The sequence below is a fragment of the Pipistrellus kuhlii genome, unplaced genomic scaffold, assembly GCF_014108245.1.
Source record: "Pipistrellus kuhlii isolate mPipKuh1 unplaced genomic scaffold, mPipKuh1.p scaffold_m20_p_9, whole genome shotgun sequence".
Taxonomy (NCBI): Eukaryota; Metazoa; Chordata; class Mammalia; order Chiroptera; family Vespertilionidae; genus Pipistrellus; species Pipistrellus kuhlii.
The window spans coordinates 58082120-58104013 of record NW_023425595.1 but is presented as its reverse complement, the minus strand read 5'-3'; the positions used below and the strand labels follow the sequence as shown (position 1 = coordinate 58104013).

The window sequence follows — 21894 nt, the reverse complement described above, 5'->3', positions numbered from 1 at the left end:
TGTAGGGATAGTTGATCTGACTGGTACCAAATCATGTAATTCTTCCTAATGATTTATGAACCAATTTTTACATGTAGTCTATCCTCAGCCCTTTTCCTTGCTCTTCCCTGTGTTCTTTCCTCCTTTTCTTATTTTAACAAATACTATATTCCAAGCACTACGGTAGGCACTAATGTTATAATAGTGAACCTCATAAGTTTGATCTCTGCCCTTGAGAAGGAGACCATGGACTAATGTTGGATGTGCCCAAGTAAACAATTAGTTAAATAATTCTATTGGAGATCAAGAAGCCCTGATTAGAATATTAAAGTACGGAAGGAGTGGACTAAAATGAGGAGAAAGAGAGAAAGCTGGTAAGTCAACTTAAAGGGTTTCAACCTAACCCTTAGAGCAGCAGCAGACATTGGAGAGTTTTTGTAGGTTTTTATTGTTGTTGTTGTTTTAGTTTTTGTTTTGTTTTGTTTTGTTTTGTTTTGCTCCAAAGTGACTTCTTATTTACTTATTTATTTCTTTTGTTTTTTCCATCACTATTTATCCGCACTATTCCCTCCTTCACTTCCACCTTGCATTCACCATACTGTTGTCCAGGTCCATGACTTCTCTTTTTTTCTTATTTGCTCAATCCCTCCACACCCTCCCAATACTCTCCCCTCCCCTGGACCCCTTCTTCCTCCACAGACACACCAGAGCTGTCTGCCTGCTCTCTATCTATGAGTCTGTCTCTATTTTGCTTGGTAGTTAGTTTTGTTCATTAGATTCCACATATGAGTGGAATCATATGGTACTTGTCTTTCTCTGGCTGGCTTATTTCACTTAGCATAATGAAGAGTTTTAAGCAAAGGAGTGGTTTGACCAGATTTGTTCTTTAAAAAGATCAATAATGTTACAGAAAGAAGAACAGATTAGGAGGTGGGGAGGAGTAGTAATCTAGCGATTGAGAGGAATAACCATTTCCCCATTTCCTTGATTATTGAGATCTTCAAGACCCAACACTTGCTTTCAACTTGTCTTGCTGTGTTTCAGAAGAGTGGTTGGATTCAATGGCTTTGAACATCCACTTTTATCTGTGATGCCATTAAAAACATGCTGGCTCCTGATTAAGTTTCTAGCAAATTAAATATGGCTACCAGTATGTGATTTTAGTAATTGTGTTTTCATATTCTGGATCTTTTTATGCTTAAGTATTTTCTGTTTCTTCCATCTATCCAAGTCTGTATAGTTCAGCTGTAAAATTGTTGGGTTCCACATGGCACAGGTGGTTTATGAACCTACTCCAGGAAGCTCACAGTGAAGTGCCACGATTGACTCCTGAGGGAGACTCTCTATCAGGAGACAGAATTGCACTTTCTTAAGTGCAGATAAGAATTTGTGAAATAAAACTGGAAATTTCAAGCTCTCGTGAGCTTAACACTTAGTTTTATTTCCTGAATTAAATTTGTAGAACATCCAGTATAGTCTTGTCATTTTGAAATCTTCAGAGAGGTTTATACTGAATTCCTTTTTAGTAAGACTATCTGATTATCTTAAATTTTGAGAGAGTGAATTATTTGGTTATTATGATAAATTGAAATAATTTTCTGAATAATTTATTTCAAATACATTTTGCCCAAAATATTTAAGTAGTTGGTTTAATACTTTATTATATTTGCTCTAGTTATTATTTAATAAAAATAAATAAAACATTTCCTTTGGATTTTCCTCCATTTCATTGTGACAAATACCCTAGTAAATTTGGTGTGTTTCAAAGACCTTTCTCATATATATACATAGACAATAAAATTTTATTTTTCCTGTTTTAATTTGTGTAAGTTATATGTCACTGTATGAACCTTTCTCTACCTTTTTTACATTTCATATTTTTTTATTTATCCATATGGAGACATGTTCCTGTAGCTCAACATTTTAATTACTATACTATTTCAGAGTAAGACTACACCATATTTTAATTTTACTCATCTATTCCTCTATTAATGAGGACAAGGTTTTTAAATTTTTTTAATTATTCAAAAGTGTGTTCCCATGAACATTACTTACCTGTTATTATATAAGTTTGCTACTTTACTTTCAGATGATATCAATAATTGAGTTTCTTATAGATCATTAAAATTGAAATGATGAGCTGTTGTTTATTTCAAAATTAATTTGGATATAAGAAATGAAGATTTTAAAATCAGAGCCATAACTTTTATATGAATGGCCTTCATTTTTCCAGTAATGAACAAGGACCAGTTCCTCTTCACCTAGAGCACTTTATTGCTGGACAAAAAGAAATATTTAATGACTTTTGAATTTTCCACGTTTGATGTTTTCATTTCTGTTCAATAATGTGATGTTTCCACTCATCCAAACTTAAAAATAATGCACACATTACGAACAATTGTCTTTTAGCATCAAGCTACTGATCTGTGAAATGAAATAATTGCTTATCTTAAGGAGAGTTTCAGAAATTTGGAAATGGCATGAATAATCAAATGATTTGCCTGAGCAAATCATTACTTGCATTTCCTTGTTATCACAAGCTAAAAAATGTAGAAAGAATCTTTAATTACTATGATATGAAATTTTCCTTACACTTAAAAGATTTTTGCTTCTCTCGTTGTATAGTTGATCTATTTCTGAACTCTTCAGAATGCCTATTTTTCATTCACTGTGGAAGGCCCCTTCTGTTAAAGCCAACTTGCCTTCTGACCACTGCATTATAAACAGCTCACCACATCAGAGGGTGTGCAATGGAGAAGGATGAGGTATTGGATAAGTACACAAGCTCCAGAAGCAGAGTGCCTCGGTTGGAATCCAGGCTTTAAAACTTAGTGCTTGTGAAATTTAACAACTTAATTTAGTAGTAAACATGATGTTTATAAATCTCCTAGTACTTGGAACACAGTGGACATCCATTTATTGCATCAGCCTGTTCTTTTCTATCTTATTCCTGCACTTGAGTCTCATATTTAATGAGCTCAGCCACGTAGAATTATGTGTAACAGTGCGTTCCAGACCTCATCTGGCAATCCCAAAGGTGTGGGTTTGGTAATTTGGGCAAAGACATTTTGAGCTATGACTCAGTACCCAGCTAGTAATCGCCTTATTGCTACAAGTTTTTATTAGCTGAGGCATCTTAGTGATGACTAAGTCATAATTCTGTGATATAAACTGTTTTCTTGGCAAATACTCAAATTTAAGTAGCAGTACATGATTGCATATATGTTAATTAGGTTAACATAAACATTATGACTTAAATGACACAAATTTATTATCTTGCTGTTTTTTTTTTGTTTTTTTTTGGTGGCAGTTGATACAGGTGCCCCTGTGCCCAGCAGGGCTGCATTCTTTTTTGGTTTTTGGTTTTTGGTTTTTGGTTTGTTTGTTTTGTTTTGTTTTGTTTTTAATATATTTTATTGATTTTTTTATAGAGAGGAAGAGAGAGGGATAGTTAGAAACATCGATGAGAGAGAATCATCAATCAGCTGCCTCTTGCACACCCCTTACTGGGGATATGCCCACAACTAAGTTACATGCCCTTGACTGGAATCAAACCCAGGGCCCTTCAGTCCGCAGGCTGATGCTCTATTCACTGAGCCAAACCGGTTTCAGCAGGGCTGCATTCTTTAACCTGTTTCCTTGCCTCTTCCAGATTTTAGAGGCCACAAGCATCCCTCTTTCACAGTTTTCTTTCTGTGCACCTGAAACCTACATAATTTTACTAATCAATGTCACCCCAACAAATTAAATTTAAAAAGAAAGAAAAAAATAAAGCCAATAGTAAAGCATTTCTCTGACACTGCTCACATCTCTTTTTCTGACCCTTTTTCCTTCTTAGCTGCTTTTAAATTCCCTGCGATTATATTGGCTCCATTGGATAATCCAGAATAATTTCCCTCTTTTAAAGTCAGTTGCTTAGCAACCTAATTCATCTTCGCTAACAGGTACCAGGGATTTTATTCTGCTTACAACAAGGGGGAAATCTGAGGGGTAAGATCTGCCTGGAGTGGTGGTACAACCCTACTTACACTTTACACTTAGCCACTCCCCTATCCTGCTCCACTGCTAACTAATCCTCTGCCAGGGCGAGCTGTTTATACCCATGTTTCCCCGAAAATAAGACATCCTCCGAAAATAAGACTTAGCGCATGGAAAGGTAAGACATCCCCTGAAAATAACTAGCGCAACTTTGGGAGAAAAAATTAATATAAGACACTGTCTTATTTTCGGGGAAACAGGGTATTGCAGTGGTTAGAGGCAATTGGGTTTCTACAGAAGATGGGTTTTCCACAGTGAATGAAAAAATAGGCATTCTGAAGAGTACAGAAGTAGATCAACTATAAAATGAGAAAAGCTTGTGAATTTAACATATTTTTTAAGGTATCAATTAGGTGAAAAGAAAAAAAATCTGAGAAAGAAAAGAACTTTTGCAAGATGAATGCTTTGGTTTCTAGAGGATTTTTGGGGGGGAACCAAAGGTGTAGACTCCTGAAAAGGGATACCTGCTGCAGGACTGTCCTGGTCATTTCATGCTGCTCTGACAAAGTACGAACCACAGAAATCTTTTCTTACAGTTGTGGAGGCTGGAAATTGGAGGTCATGGTGCCAGCAGAGTCAGGGGAGCCCTCTATGGCTTGCAGAGCATTGACTTCTCTTGTATCCTCACTCAGAGGAGAGAAGGAGAAGAAGCAAGCTCTCTAATGACTCTTATAAAAGAGCACTGATTCCATTCATGAGTGCCCCACCCTCATGGCTTTCTCTAATTGTAACTTGCACCCAAACGCCCCACCTTCTAGTACCATAACATCTGAGGGTAGGGTTTCCAATGGATGAGTTTTGAGAGGATACAAACATTAGTCTATATCAATGACTAAATTACATTTCTATATTTAAGAAGCAGTAAAGCCGAAACCGGTTTGGCTCAGCAGTAGAGCGTCGGTCTGCAGACTGGAAAGTCTCAGGTTCGATTCCGGTCAGGGGCAGGTGCATTGATTGCGGGCACATCCCCAGTGGGGGGTGTGCAGGAGGCAGCTGGTCTATGTTTCTCTCTCATCGACGTTTCTAGCTCTATCTCTCTCCCTTCCTCTCTGTAAAAAATCAATAAAATATTTTTTTTAAAAAAATAAGAAGCAGTAGAGCCTACTGTAGGAATCTCTTTCATGTCCCGAGTGGAAAGGGTTCCAATTCAGGGTTGGAGTTCTGGAGAAGGTTCGCACAAAAATGAAAAAAATGAAAAAAAAAAAGAAATTCAATTTGACAATATAGGGGGCTAGGCGGTAGTCCAACTCTAGTGGGAGAACTACTCCTGCTCTGGCCCTGCCATCCCCTTTATTGAGGCTTTGGGGAAAACATTTTAGGCAGGAAATAACAGAATCTTACATGGGACAAACAAGGTGAAGGCTTCTTCAACTAACAATGTCTCAACTAAGGGGTGAGTGGTCAGAGCAATTAAGGTTGTTGACCAGCCTTCCTGGCTTCCTGTCAACATCTCTTTTAGTTAAACTGATTTGTTTCCGGCAGCCTACCAATGTAGCTCAGTGGTTGAGCGTCAGCCAGTGAACCCAGAGGTCACAGTTAGATTCCTGTTCAGGGCACATGCCAGGGTTGTGGGTTCAATCCCCAGTGTGGGCTGTAGAAGGCAGCCAATCTGTGATTCTCTCATCACTGATGTTTCTATCACAGAATTCAAATTCATAGCTGCCTTACTCTACTAGAGCCTGAGTTCTTATTCATTACTTCCCTCTCCCTTCTCTCTGAAATCAATAAAAAGAATATATATATTTTTAAAAGCTGTGAAGTCCTTGGCTTGAGGAAGAGATTTAGGAGCAGTCCTGAAAAACATGGAATTTTTACAAAGCTGACTGCAGTATCCTCACTTTGCAATCTGCTCTCAGATGTAGCTACTCCCATATAATCTTTAAGAACACGGGGCATACAAGAAGTTGTAATACGGTAGTTAGCTTATAGCTATCTTTAGACAATAAGAACCAAGCTTAAAGTTCCAAAACAGCATTGTTTGTGCTTGAGTTTGGTATATAAATTCCTAGTTTAGGAATCAGGAGAACTGAATCTCATCTTAACTCAGATATTTACTTGCTGTGAAATTTTTGGCAAACCAGTTAATGTTTCTGAGCTTGGTCTCCTCATATCTACAATGAGGAAGACCAAGATGATCTCTCACATATCTTTTACCTCTAAAATGTCATGATAGCAATAGCAAACGTTTAGTGAATTACTTGTTTTCTCTAAGCAATTTCTCCTCATTACATTTACCATATTCTTCCATGTATAAGATGCTATTTTTTTCTATAAAATCCTTAGACTGAAAATGAAGGGGCATCTTATTCACAGGAGTCAGCTGCGTGGGTGCATAGCTGCCCATACCTTGTCCAACATGCTTCCTTCAGTCACAGCTTTATTGTTGTTGACGTCAGCTGATGTCGTAATTGGAGGTGGAGGTGGGGAGTGTGCAAATGCAACAAGGACCAGAGTGTTCTGAGTCCATAAAGATGTCAAAAAACAAAAAGACAAATACCAGTAAGTGAATCTCTTACTCTGCAAACTTCAAACTAATGTAATTGCCTATGCAAAAGAGCATGGAAATAGAGCTGCAGAGAGACAATTTGGTCCTCCTCTCTCTGAGTATCTGATCAGACTGTGGAGAAAACAGAAGAAAAACTCCTTAAGAGGGCAAAAAAGAAGAAGGCCTTAAAAAGAAAACCAGCAAAATTTAATATATTGATTTATTAATTTGGGGTCGGAAAAGCGGGAGGCATCTTATACATGGAAAAATATACAGTAATCTTCACCGCCAATCTGCTTATTAAAGACTGTTGCTGTCTTTATTTTTCAGAGGAGAAACTGAGACTTAGGAGGGTTAAATAAGTCACCAATAACACACAGTTAAATAAGGGTGTGAGTCAGAATTTAAATTCATAGCTGCCTTACTCTACTAGAGCCTGAGTTCTTATTCATTGCCAAACTGACTTTGGGGGTCCATAAATAATGGAAAGGAACAATAATTTTGAATATAATTTGCCAGGTTGTGAGGGTTTCCTCTGTGAGAGAACAGTGAAGGGAGCAGTAAGGTCCTAGCTGGTTTGGCTCGGTGAAATAGAGCATCAACCTGTGAACTGAAGAGTCCCAGGTTCAATTCCAGTCAAGGGCACATGCCCAGGTTGTGGGCTCAATCCCCAGTAGGCAGACAATCAATGATTGTCTCACATCATTGATGATTCTATCTTTCTCTTTCTCTGCCGTCCTCTCTAAAACCAATAACAATTTTTATTTTTTCAAAAAGAGAGAGCAGTAAGGAGCAAGCGGGATCAGAGCAAGGGAGATTCTGTTCATCTGCTTGCAGGACATTCAATCCTTTCAAAACCTCCATGGAGACATTTGATCCAACCATGTCATCTGCCTACTTCATGTATAATTGCCAAAAAGGTTATCATTGGCAAACCAGCCATGACACAATTATTGGACTAATAAAACAAGATCATATTTTTAGTGTATTAGTCCTGTAAAAGAGAAGTATCAATAAAGGTAATGGGCTATTTGAACCCAGGGACATTTTCTAAGTCTGGGAGTTTTTGACAGGACCAAATTTCCGCTAATTTTTGTTCCCTATTCTGAATATATATAAAAATGCCAGGTTTTATTTTTCATACTCGGGGTAATAGGAGGAGGTATGTTCTTCCTAAAAATATTTGCCTGGTGTCTCCATATTTCTAACCATATCAGTATCTGTAACTCTGAATCCAAAGGTGAAATAATGTGAATATATTCTTTGCACGTAAAAGTTAGTTATTCATACTAGTTAAAAGAAATAGCTGGAAAATCTGCTTCTGTCCCTTTTGTCAATATAATTATTATACACTAGGGGCTCAGTGCACAAATTTGTGCACTGGTGGGGGTCCTTTGGCCTGCTTGGCGATCAGGGCCATCTTGCCCATTCCAGATCCAGGCTAATGGGGGCTAGCCAGCTGGGGAGGATCCAGGAGGACTCCAAGGCATGTCTGGCTCATCTCACCCAGTCCCAATAGGCTAGACCCCAGTAGCAAGCTAACGTATTGGTTGGAGTGTCTGCCCCCTGTCAGTGCACATCATAGTGACTGATCGAACGTTGACCAAATGGTTGACCAATGGGTTGGACATTTAGCATATTAGGCTTTTATATATATAGACTAGAGGCCCATTGCATGAAGATTTATGCAATAGGCCTTCCTTCCCCTGGCTGCCAGCACCCAGGACCTAGGCTGCAGCGGAGCTTTCAGTCTTCAATCTTCAGTTTTTGCTCAGGCGGAGCCTTCAGTCTTTACTTCGTGTCTGCATATGCAAATTAACCCGCCATCTTTATTGGGGTGATTTGCATACTCACTCCTGATTGGCTGGTGGGCATCGTGGAAACATGATCAATTTGCATCTTTCTCTTTTATTAGTGTAGAGATACTATACTGTAAATACTCTTCTTCCTATAAATTCTTAATATGGAAAAAGACATCCAATAAACTTCTGGAAATTTCTGTCTAGTAGTTCACCTCTAGTTTTTAGTCTTTTAAAAAATCAAAATGTTCAACTGCACTAGTGACTTGACTTGATTTTTTTTTTTTAAAGTATTTAGGCTGATTAAAAGGTGGTCCTATTGGTCTTTTACATGACTTTATTGATCTTCTTATAGTTTGTAGAAGCACCAAAACAGTAAACATGATATTTTACAAAAGAAAAATAATCAGTAGAGACAAATGACTTAATAATTTTCTGAAAAGGAAAACTTGAGCTGTGCCTCAAGTTATATTTTCATTTTTCCAATTACAGACAGCAACATTAATATTATCTTTCTCACTGTGCCAATAAAAGTCCCATCCAGCAAAATTGAATAAGATATTTAACTCATTTAGACATTTTTATTTTGTTCTTTCTTTGTCTCCCTGCTGTATCAAATACCATTTCCCCCCAGAAAAAAATATATAATTTTAAATATTGGAAATCATAAGCCTTCCTAATTTGAAAACATAAATCTGGCCTAGTTTTTTGATCTTTAAAATATCTCCCCTCAGTCATTCCATGTATTTACTTACACCTTTTAGGTCATAATGGTGAAGTATTTGAGGATCAGAATGCAATGTTGTAGTTATTTTTATAGTAAAAATTGTACGTACATACATACCCATTTGCTCAGTTCTACAAGACTTAAAGTAGTTGTCAGAATCAATGCAAAAATAAAGAAATACTGGCACTTATTTAATAGCATTTTATTATTTCAGAGATTGGAAATGAAACAGAGTGCCTGACAATGGTGACTTTTCCTTCCTCATGGTTTGGTTGATTATTTGGCATAGGTTTGACCCGTATGATTAGGCCAGAGAATGAATGTAGGGTATTTCTGGTTCTGCATTAGGGCCCATTCCATGCTATGTATGAAGGCTTTTTCTTTTTATTTCATGACAGTAATACTAGAAAGTTAATTACCTAACTTAGTTTTCATAATTTAAAGGCACTGATCTGAATCATATTAATAGATCTTACATGGGAAACATCTGTTAATTGCACACACCAAAAAAATGAATTTTTACTTTTATAAATAGCTCCTTTCTTGGCCATAAGTATGTTTATAAATAATTCCAACTTCAACTAAATTCCCCATATTATCTAAATTCCTGTAAAGTGAAAATTTACTAAGATCATTGACGGTAATCTAACTCAAAAGGGAAAACCCACCCACATTTTCCTTTCTCTTTCTCCTTTAAAAATGGCACCATTTCTGCTAAGCTGGAGGCCAGTGTTTATTTTGCAACCAAGAAATGATAAAAGACATTTTCTGAATTTTTTAGATGTTCAAATTTTAGCTAAAAAGGCCAAGTAGAAAAGTAACTTTTAGACATTTGTTGGCTATGGAACAACTAAAGTAAAATTTGATTTTCAAATCCAGGGTAGAAGAGAGATAAACTAGTGTTGTTGAAGTGTTGGGGTATTGTGTAGCATTTTAGGAAGTCTTAGGTTTAGCGTGTTCATGAGTTTCTTGACATGCTGTGTGCTTACTCACATAAGAACTCCATGGAGAGAAGTTTCCTCTGATGCTTTCAGTAGATTTCCAAAGTGGCCCATAATTCAGAAAACATTGCAAATCGCCACTGGCTAATTAAATGAATGAATGACCAATAAAAGATATCAAGAGACTGTAGCTCACACTACTGCTCTGCCACTAATTAGTTTATGACCCTAAATAAGTCACAGGAGTAATCTCATCTTCTGTTTCCCAGGAGTTAGAAAACAATTGGGTCTAGGCTACTTACACAAAGTTTACCCTAAATCCTGGAGGAGAAAAAAGGACATCAATTTGAAAAGCAATGAAATCTGAATAGAATCTGTAATTTACATAGTAATAATATAATTTTATTAATTTATTTAGTTTTGACAAGTATACCAGATTATGTAGAAGGTTTACATGAGGGAAAACCAACTTAAAAATTCAGGGGAACTCAGCAGTATATAGTATCCTTGCAATGCTTCTGTAAATATGAAATTATTTTAAAATAAAAAGTTTATTTAAAATATTATTACAGCTCTAACCAGTTTGGCTCAGTGGATAGAGTATCCACCTGCTGACCAAAGGTTCCTGGATTCTATTCCAGTGAAGGGCACTTACCTAGGTTGCAGGCTCAATCCCTGGCCCTGGTCAGGGTGTGTGTGTGGAAAGCAACCAATCGATGTGTTTCTCTCACATTGATGTTTCTCTCTCTCTCCATCTCTCTCCTCCCCTCCTCTCCCCTCTCCTTCCCTTCCCTTCCCTTCTCTCCCCTCTCTCCCCTCCCCTCCCCTTCTCTTCTCTTCCCTTCCCTTCCTTTCCCCTCCATCTAAAAATCAATGGAAAAATGTCTTTGGGTGAAGATTAACAACACAAAAAGGTTATCGCAGTCATAACATCCAGTGAAATTGAGAATTTGTTTCCAGTTTAGATAACAGTGGGCCTTACATGCTATTGGAGACCCGTTGAATGTTTTCGAGTCTGGAAACAACATGATGAGAGGAAAACATAATCGGAGGTGATGTTCCACAGGAAGCAGAATAAGGAAAATTAGAGGAAACGGGACTGTGAGGAAGAGACAGTGTTATGCCAGGCCTGAGGTATGGTCAAGAACTAGAACTGTGGCAGTGGAAATAGAAGGAAAACCAATGAAGTATGAACACCTTTAAAGAAGTAATTACAGCCCAACGGGTGTGGCTCAGTGGTTGAGCATTGACCAGGAGGTCACAGTTCGATTCCTGGATAGGGCAGGGTGTGGGCTCCATCCCCACTGTGGAGCGTGCAGGAGGCAGCTGGTCAATCAATGATTCTCTCTCTCCCTCTTCCTTCCTCTCTGACATCAATAAAAATATATATTCAAAAAGGAAATAATTACTGGGCTGACAGGGCAAAAACATGTATACATTCTACTTATTGTGTTGTCAGTGCTGAGCCTTGAAACTGGAAAGCCATTTTTCTATTGTTACTCATTTTAAAAAAATAATTCCTCATGAACTTATCTTTTTCTCTCAAAATTCTTGCTTTGGGGTTAACATGTAATCAGACTGCTAAACCAATTTCAATTTCTTCCTTTTTCTCATTTATGTGTATTGTTTTTTAAAGGAATTAGAAAAAGTTTATATCATTATAATTGATATAAATTAAATCATTTATATAATTATGGTGACAACATATCATATAGTATATTGGATTTGTTATTGTATTGTTACGTTAAGTAAAGAAGTATGTTTCAATTTCCCTCAAAACAAAGCAATGTACCATCCAAAGAAAAGGTCATGAATTACATTATGAGAATGCTTTTTTTTTTTTTAAATCCTCACCCAACAATATGTTTTTATTTATTTTATGGAGAGAGAAAGAGAGAGAAACACCAATTGGTTACCTCCCTTATGCACCTCTATCAGGGATTGAAACTCCAACCTAGGCATATGTCCTGAGCAGGAATTGAACCTGCAACCTTGTGGTGTATAGGATGATGCTCCAACCAACTGAGCCACCCAGCCAAGACAGAATACATTTCATTTCACTATCTAATAAAATAGAGTAATGTTGGAGAAGTCATTTATCAACTAGAGCATTGAAAGTGGTCTCAATTGGAACTTAATATAATTTTTATTTTATTTTATTTTTTAAAAATATATTTTACTGATTTTGTACAGAGAGGAAGGGAGAGAGATAGTTAGAAACATCGATGAGAGAGAGTCATCGATCAGCTGCCTCTTGCACACCCCCTACTGGGGATATGCCTGCAACCAAGGTACATGCCCTTGACCGGAATCGAACCCGGGACCCTTCAGTCCCCAAGCCAACGCTCTATCCATTGAGCCAAACCGGTTTTGGCAAATATAATTTTAATTTTAAAAGTAGTAAATTACATTCAGTCTTGGTATCAGATGCACAGCACAATGGTTAGACATATATGACTTACTAAGTGATACCCTTGACAGTGACTGAATATTTTATCAGTCAGTTCCTCTCACTGTTCTTTTGTGTGTAATGCTCTGTGCACTTGGAGAAAATTCTGCTCTAAATGCTACATTCTAGAATCATTTTCATCTCTGATTAAAGATTGCCATGCATTAGTCACCCACTACTGAATCAAAATTGCTCTATAACCAGTTTTTATGATATTGCCAACAGAGCAGTGTTTTCTCTGGGGATCTTACTTGAGATGTTTTCAGAGTTGCAAGTCTAAAACTAAAATAAATTCTAAACCCCAATAAATTTTAGAGCTGTAAAAAATGTTGATAATAAACTAGATCAAAATGTTAGGTGACTTTATCAGTGCCATTAGCTGATTTGCTATTAGGGCACCTGTTCAGGCTGGAAAGGGTGACCCTCAAATGTAAGAGACCAGATTTACCTAGTTTACCCTCTAACCTCTTCACCTGTCTCATCCCAATTTACTAACTTTCCATAGTGTTCTCCACAAAAATTAGTGTTTTTGAGAAACATCCTATCAAGGGAATTTATAAGGAGTGTGTGCTGTAAACATTGTTCAAGAAGAATGTTTTTTTTAAAGGAAAAGATTTTGCCTTTTGTTTTCTGGCCCCTAAATATTTCCTCAGACTGATTTGCCTTCTTTGCACTGGAGTCATTACAACTCCCTGTGTTCTCAGCTAATTCTGCTGCTGTTGGTTCAGGAATACCTAAACTATAGAACGCAGAATTTCCTAAAACTGACTCTGGTCCTAATTTTATTTATTTATATTGAAATCAGTGAAGGACCATCCATTTCCAAAAATAAATGGGCTTCCTTCCATCTTTTTTACTCCATCCTTTTTTTTTCTTTTTAATATCTTTTATTGATTTTTTTTACAGAGAGGAGGAGAGAGGGATAGAGAACTAGAAACGTCTATGAGAGAGAAACATCGACCAGCTGCCTCTTGCACACCCCCTACCAGGGATGTGCCCGCAACCAAGGTACATGCCCTTGACCGGAATCGAACCTGGGACCTTTCAGTCTGCAGACCGATGCTCTACCACTGAGCCAAACTGGTTTCGGCTTTACTCCATCCTTTGTCTTTTATGCAGAAAGACCAGCATGATAATGACCTTGTTTTTAAGAAAGAATTTTGGTTCAAGCAGTGAAAATTATGTGAGGCATTATTTAATTTACAAGAGCTGATTATAGGTGTCTTTTGTAATCTTTCATTTGTCATCTCTTTTTTAAGTTCTGGCTGTTGACAAGTAAAAATTTTGAGTGAGGGTTTTAAATTTCAAATCTATTTGGTATTTAGTCTGTTCAGTGGAGCTTTGAGGCTCTTAAGGCCAAAATTGATAGTAGCCACCGAAACCAGTGGCGTGAAATCATTTTTAGCTATTCAGCATTCCAAAATTCAAGAATTGAAGAAGCATTAGTTTTGACACTGAAATGGGAAACGAGGGCCAGAATGATCATTCCAGCAAGTCCCAGGCATTCAGACTGTGGACTCCACGATAAACATGCTTTGCCATTAATATCAGGACGGTTGCAGAAAGAAATCAGCCAGGCTGTCACCATAGTGCCTTACACTTTTCAGGATGCATCTAGGGAAAGTACCTCTTTTTGAAAACGTATGTGTTAACTTGAATTTTCAAACTTACCGACCAAATGGCAATCTTACAAAACTGCCACCAAATCTGCAACTTATTAATAAAATGTGCATACGTTTTGTAACCTTAAAAATGCATAAACATTTGGTGAGATCCTTCTTCTCTTTTACTTCACATTGAGCTCGATTCTTCTTTTTCTTATTTGGGTGGCAGTTTTATTTCCAGGGAATGAGTCACTGAATTTCATGGGGTTTTATGCTGCCTCCCTGACTCATAACTATCATTTCATGGGGCTTATCTTCAAACCGCATCAGGTGCTGGAGCAGCGAAGACACAGAGCAGAGATACAGAGCAGATTAGTTCTCTCCTCAGGTAGGAAGAAGAAGGTGCACAGAAAAAAAATGAGGAATAACAGAACACTTAGAAAACACAGGTATCTTTATTTATTTTTATTTTTTTTAGAATTTATTTTTTATTTTTTTATATTTTATTGATTTTTTACAGAGATGAAAGTAGAGGGACTGAGAGCTAGAAACATCGATGAGAGAGAAACGTCGATCAGTTGCCTCCTGCACACCCCCTACCGGGGATGTGCCTGCAACCAAGGTACATGCCCTTGACCGGAATCGAACCCAGGACCTTTCAGTCCGCAGACCGATGCTCTATCCACTGAACCAAACTGGTTTCGGCAGGAATCTTTATCTTTTAAATTTCTTCAGAGCTGTCATCAGTCTCCAATGCTCAAAGACATAGCATCTAATGCCATTATAGAGTCCAAAAGCATTCCTTAGCAAAAGATGCATTCGGATGAATAATTAGCAACAAAGACTTCTAATTTACCACAGCCTATTGGCTACCTGAATGTTTCACTAATCTCTTCTGAAACAATAGTAAGCTGATAGTGAAGGCAGAAAAGAAATATAGCCCTCCTCCAGCATGTACTAACAAGTGGTCAGGGGAAACCCCTAATGCCACAAAATCTTTCCACCCATAAAACTTGCAAGCAAATTTTAATGCCTCACACTTGAATAGACTTTCAAGTGTGTTAGTCAATTGATGAGTGCCTTTAACGTGAAAGAGGAAGATCAAATAAACAAGTGGACCACACCCCATCCCACCAAAAGACAACAGCAAAAATGGGTTGTTGGGGAAAAAAGGAAAATGGGCACGCAAGAGCCCAGTGAGTCAGAGCAGCTTTCTTTCTGCAGTGTGAGGGAGCGGACCCACCCACCTCCGTGGCACCCCGCTCCCCTCCCATGCTTGGGGGACGTTCATGGACCCAAAGCAGCAGTGAATTTTCATCTCGAAAATCAATTTGTAGAAAAACTCTGTTGCGAGGAGGAAGGGTGACAGGCAGGTAAACTAGGATTTGTGTGGCTTCCAAACACTCAACATGTGGCTGAGACTCCCCACCTTGTCTGTCCACCAGCTGGGGATTGCGGCTGGGGATTAATTTAGATTTATGAAGAAGGTAAGCTTCCATATCAGTCCTGAGTTGCTGAAGAAATGGGTTGTTTGGCCGAGCTTGAAAGCCAGCCCAGGGACTTGGGCTTACTCTATCATTTCAGAGGGGATCACAGGCTGTGTGGTGACCCGGGTCTAAACCCCTGATCCCCACACACACATTTGATCATTTATTCAGCACCGTGACTCCTATCATCACCAGGCAGGCTATGTGAAATGCCTCCCCTGGCCTCCCACACAGCCCACCGGCAACTCATTCAGATCATCCTATTGGAAATAAGCTGGATATCGCCCTTCAGTGTTCATAAAGGTCAGGTTAATTTTGTGGTAGAAATCTATCTTAGTGTAGTCTTATTTTCTGTAAGGCTAAGCTTGACTAGGAATTAACAGATCCAGGTTCCAGTTCCAGTGTCACCACTATCTTATTACTTCCATGAGCAAATCACTGTGATTTATTCTGGACTCAATCTTCACCCTCCATCTATTTATCTGAGAAGAGCATGCCTGGTTTTGGCATAGAGCTATGTTATGTGGATGTGATGAGATAAGGCATTTGAAAGAATTTTGAAATGTTAGAGTAAGCCTCATTTTCCTGTATCCCAAGTTAATATTATCATCATATCCTATTTTTAAAAAAATATATTTTATTGATTTTTTACAGAAAGGAAGGGAGAGGGATAGAGATCTAGAAACGTCAATGAGAGAGAAACATCAACCAGCTGCATCCTGCACCCCCCCACCGAGGATATGCCCACAACCAATGTACATGCCCTTGACCGGAATCAAACCCGGAACCTTTCAGTCCGTAGACTGACGCTCTACCACTGAGCCAAACCGGCTTAGGCATCATATCCTATTTTTAAGTAAATTGTGAAATAGAACTGTTTTTAAAAATTACTTACAAAGCAAAATACTGTGATTAATATTATAAGAAATGTTCATATTATAAGAATTCTAGGTACCACCAACTGTTATTTTCAAAGAATATGTTTTGTCCATTAAGAAAGTTTGAGAAGGAATGATTATGTGTTCTTTTCCCCCCCCAGTGAATAAATGATTATCATTGCTTGTGCAATGCTCTTCAATTTCACACATCCTTTGTTCTCCTTCCCTCTTGCTGCCTCTTTTGACATTGCCTTCTCTCTGTCACAGTGCTTCCTTTCCTCAACCCACCTCTTCCATTGCATAACTTGTTAACATTAACCTGTCGTAGGAGGATGCATTGTTTTCAGGATAAAGGTGATGGGCTTGGCTCCACTATGTCTTCCAAATAAAGTCTAAACTTTTAGTTTAGGATTTCAAAGCTTTGTCTTAACTTTCTGCTTTGGCTGTAGCTCTCATTCTGACCTTATTCTGTGGTGGTTTCAAATGGTTGGAAATGTGTTGATCCTGATCCTAATTTTCTTGCTCCTAAACCTTTGAACTGTTGTACTCCACCTGCACTTGTTGGAAGTCTTTGCATCTTTAAGTTCTATATCTCTCCTAGGAAGACTTTGTGGGCTTCTGCTACAAATGTTTTTTCTCTTCTAGACTGTAGTACCTTTACTATCTACTTTTCTTGGGGCATCTATCCCATTCTCTTTCATATGACTTTTATGTTACTGTGGTTTTGTGTGTTTGTTCAGTAATTATTTTCTGCTTCTTTTATTCCCTGTTTCTATCTCTGTTGACAAAGCTTTGAGCTTCTTTGGCTGTGTTCTACTTACCATTATATTCTGAAATGTCTAAAAGGTTTTACTCAGGCAATAAAAAGCAGCCCCTAAGAGTTGGTGAATTAAATGGAATCGCCGGGCCAGATCTTTAGGCATGATGTCAAACTGAACCTTTCATGGAACTGGACAGAGTAAAAGCAGTGTCCGGGTACTAGCAAAGAGTCTCTAAGTGTGACTGCAAGGGAAGAAGTCAACTGTTGGACAGATATGCTAGTGAGGTTAGATATGCATATTGCCAGGAATCAGCATATGTCAGAGATACCTGGAATCATGAATATTGTTCTACAAAGTTATATGTTTGGTTTACATGTCAGGACACAGGACACACATTGAAAGCTTAGCAAGTGTCTACAAAACATAAAAGGAGTGCTATAGAATCTGGACAGATTTTAAAAACATAGAGTGTAAATCCTTTGTGTTTGAATAAAAACGTGTATTATGCAGCTTCCTCAGTTTGTTTAGAGGGAAAAAATCAAAATTGAACAGATATTTTCAAGTAGTACCAGGACCAGCTTTGTGTTTATTATTATTATGATAACTTTAAGGGATCTTTCCTAAGACATAACATTCCCTAGTGTTAGGAATCCCGTGAAGGCCACACCCATTCAAAGAAGTGGGGCATTAGCAGGGGCACAGTTATTGATTGAAGCACAGTTATTCCTGAGTCTTTCCCATGTCTGCCCATGCATGTACATTTTCCTCGCTTATCCGATTCACATTATCTATATTTTCTCCTTAGATTGTTAAAACGGGAAGAAAGTTTCACATTCATTCCTCGGTCCCGGGAAGATCTCCCCGACAACTTTCCAAAGGAAATTCCCGGGATCTGCTATTTCCTGGAGGTAAGGACTGGCCCCAAGCCGCCAAAGCCTTCTCTCTCCTCGTCGAGGATCAAAAAGGTTTCCTACAACATCGGCACCATGTTCCTCCGGGAGACCAGCCTCTGAGACGTGCCACAGATCAAAGACTCCTCCAAAAGCACAAGCCCGGGACCCGGGGCTCGGCGGGCGGGTGGAGAGGGGTTCTCTTTCTCTGCTTAGTTGGGAACACGCAGCGGAATTTCTGTGATGTCAGGCAATAATCCTAGGAAAGGCGGGTGATGACTGTCCATTAAAAAAACTGCAGGGTGGTGGGGAGGGGTGTAAACAACACGTGTCCGTCCATGGGAGTGTTTTTGGTCACACGTATATTTTAATTACAAGTATGGGTCTCCTTTCCAAACTAACCGATAAATGAGTTCATGTTTGCTTGTTTGTCACACATACAGATATCTTCCCCTATATATTTGTATCACTTTTGACAGCCAGTTTTCGTATATATTCCCACATTTAGTGTGGTGGTCTGTGAAGGATCTTTTCTAATTTTTTGTTTTTCTGAATAGACATTTCATACATATATCATGGCAGCATGGTCAGCTTTTCAGCAGGAAAAACTGTAACTCGGCAAAACTATTTTAGGGATATTGCCTATTTTTATACATGTATCTTCTAGATAATTACCTTTCACACAGCATTATTAGATGTTCTGAGTCCGTTACTGTATAGTTGGTATGTAATGTAACACTAACCTACTCACTGAATATCGTTTTACTTACCTAGAGTCATTAGTACTTAGACCGAGAACACATATAACGAAGGATTTCAGATGCTGAGAAAGGATTGTACATCTGCTTAGTAAATACCAATATATCCCGTAAACTTAGTTAATGTAACATGGAACCCAGAGCAAATTGAATTTCCTAATAGTAGCTAAGATTAAAGAAAGATCTTCTTTGCCATCTTCTAACAAGTATCAGTCCAAATAAAATGATCTCTTCATTGAACGCTTTTCACCTTAGCATTCACAGGCACAGGTAGTTATTGTAGCTGAACTGCCCTCTACAAACAGCGACCTACTAAGTGGCATGCTCATACTCCCCCACCCCCTTCATGATGGTGACTCCTAAGGCCACTCTTAGGCGTGAATTCCTAGATACTGCCCTTAGTGAGAACATTTTTGCCAACAACTTTGTTTCTTCCTGTATAATAAAATCAGGGGGGGAAATACCTGTATTTAATGGTTTTAAGATTTAAAAATACATCCGTCTTCAGTTGGATTGAGTTGGCTTCTAAATTCGTGAATCACCTTCAAAACAGTGAAGCAGGCCTAACCTTTCACTTTGTAATCACCAGAGTTACCATAGGCTTCCATCACAGGACCTGCTAAAATGAAGACCAGTTCCCAATAATTAGCTCTGCATGAAAATATTATTACAGACTCACCAGAAATTAGGAGCATGGTGTGTCCAGAGATTTTCTATTTTGGATCAGATATAAAACCTAAGTTCCTATTGAGGTTAATGAGCTGTAAGTATTTTTTCCTTTAAAACCTTAGAGTGTCCATTTTCTTACTACAATGCATACACTCACTAGTTGCTTGTGTCTACTGAAAGCAATATGTTTCTTCTTCTGGTCAGTGACCTGGGCTGCATTATGATTTGCTTATGGCATAATTCAGCAAAGGAGCATAGTAACTAGTGTCCAATGTAGTCTAGGAGGCTGCTTTAGTGTTTTTAAGTTCTCTTAGTGGTTCGCTAGAAAGCATTTATAAGTATGCAAAGTATTTGTTATAAGGCGATCACTTGCATACTTGTTGAGCTCTGTCCTTGCCCTGGGGCTTATGATAACATGCAGGTAACCCTCTTCCTGTGGGACAGGACCTGGGCCAGCGCGTTCTGAATCCTGGCCTGGCCTTCTCTTCCCTGAGTCCAGGCCTCTGTTCTCAACCACCTGGGGCGAAAGGCGCAGGTGTTTATGGGAGGCTGTGTAGGCTGAGGGCAGGGTGCTCTCCTGGGAGTGATCACTCACAAAAGAATTCTGCAGGGGACTGGGAGATGAACAGCACTTCCTTCAGAGGGGACGGGGCTAGCCGTCCAGTCAGTGCCCAGAGCAGGCAGGGGAACCTTGGTCCTTGCTGGGGAACGGGAGCACACTGGTCCTCCTGTCGAGGACAGGACTCCTTAGCTATGTATGTTGGGCTGCTCACAGCACAGGGACATGCAGAGGGAACCCAGCCCAGTGAACCATGTATGCTTATTCTGCACAGTAATTTAGAGCTTATCATGATAAGGCAAATCAATGCATGTTTTGGCAGTAAGCAAAATGCATTCTGTAACCAGTAGCAGTAACCGAATGTAACCATTTGGCAGTAACCAAAATGCATTCCATGAAGACTCCAGTCTATTTCCCTGCTTCTTGGAAAGGTTTGTATAAGCAACTCTTCTAAACATATGGCTATTCTCTCTAAACTACAATGTTTCCCCGAAAATAAGACAGTGTCTTATATTAATTTTTGCTCCCAAAGATGCGCTAGGTTTTATTTTCAAGGGATGTCTTATCTTTCCGTGCACTAGGTCTTATTTTTGGAGGATGTCTTATTTTCGGGGAAACATGATATGATCACCTGTGAGAAGCATATTTTAAAAACATCGCTGGAAATCCAGTTTATTATCTGGTAATGGAACTAGGGCTCCAAACCAATATTGTAGATGCATTCAGTTTGTCAGGAGAATAACAAACTCTTTCTTATTGTATATGATTTTACTTAGAGAAGTTGCTGTTTACTTTGTCACAAATGTCACAATGAAGAAAATGCCAAAAATCTATTAACTGTCACAGACACAATGTAAGCTACAGTTTTCACACAATATAATCTATAGATATATCTTTCAAGCTATCGTCCCAAGCAATGGTCTAATCTGTTACCATTTTGCCAATTTAGCACAATTGATCATTATAGTTCCTGTACACTGTTGCTGTGTGTTTGTCAGGGCTGTTTAAAATGGCTGTTCAAGCTAGCTGAAGTCATAGAATTTAGAAGCTGGGAAAAAGCATCATACTTTGTTCTACATAATACACTCCACATGCATTCTGTTAGGAATTGTGTCTGTAACAATGGATGGTAGTTGGTATTTCCAGACTAAAAGTAATTTACATGGATGTCCCACAGAAATCAAGTCGTATTAAATTGATTTAACCCACTTTAACCCACTTTAAAAGGGATGCTTCAAATATAATGTGGCACCTGCTTTAGTGTTCTTTCAAGCAGTGCATTGGAAGAAGTCACTTTATGACCAGCCATCAGTGCCAAAGCTTTCATCAGCAAGAGTATGGTATCCCTTTGATGGAGAGGGTGCCATTGTTTGCAAACAAATCTGTTACCTAACAAAGTGAGAAACCTCCACAGGTACCCCAAACACACTGTGCAGTGCGTGCTTTGTGACCCTCAATAGGTAATATCAGCCATAATTAGAGAATAATACTCAGAGCCTGGAGAAATGCAGTGTCGTGTGATGTGAAGAAGGACCCAACTGTTAAATCTGCCTGGATATTCATCAGTTCTCTTATATGCTAAATTAGATGAGGTTTCCTTTGAGCACCTGACTAGATGTTGCCCCGTGAGATGTGACCTGCCGCTGGCTGAGACTGGAGAGCAGGTTCATGCAGTCGGCACTTCACATGTGACTCTCATGGTCTCACACTTGTTCCTGTGACAATGGTGTCAAGGACGTAGTGTTTTATTATGAAAACGCAAAAGTGTGTGCCTCTCCAAGAAGAACAGAGCAAAACAGCACAACAGCCTAAGCAGCAGCATTCATGTACAAGTGCAGAAGGCGTTTCATTTTGCAAATGCCTCCAAAGA

General features: G+C 38.7%; 1 protein-coding gene across 1 annotated transcript in view; it reads left to right on the top strand.

Moving 5' to 3' along the window:
* GUCY1A2 (guanylate cyclase 1 soluble subunit alpha 2) overlaps positions 1-19249 on the top strand; it is a 244959-nt gene extending 225710 nt beyond the window's left edge. Inside the window, exon 8 of the mRNA XM_036426867.2 lies at positions 17954-19249. Within this exon, the coding sequence (XP_036282760.1) occupies positions 17954-18161 (208 nt within the window). The 3' untranslated portion in view covers positions 18162-19249. The remainder of the gene's footprint in view (positions 1-17953) is intronic.
* The last annotated feature ends 2645 nt before the right edge of the window (positions 19250-21894 follow it).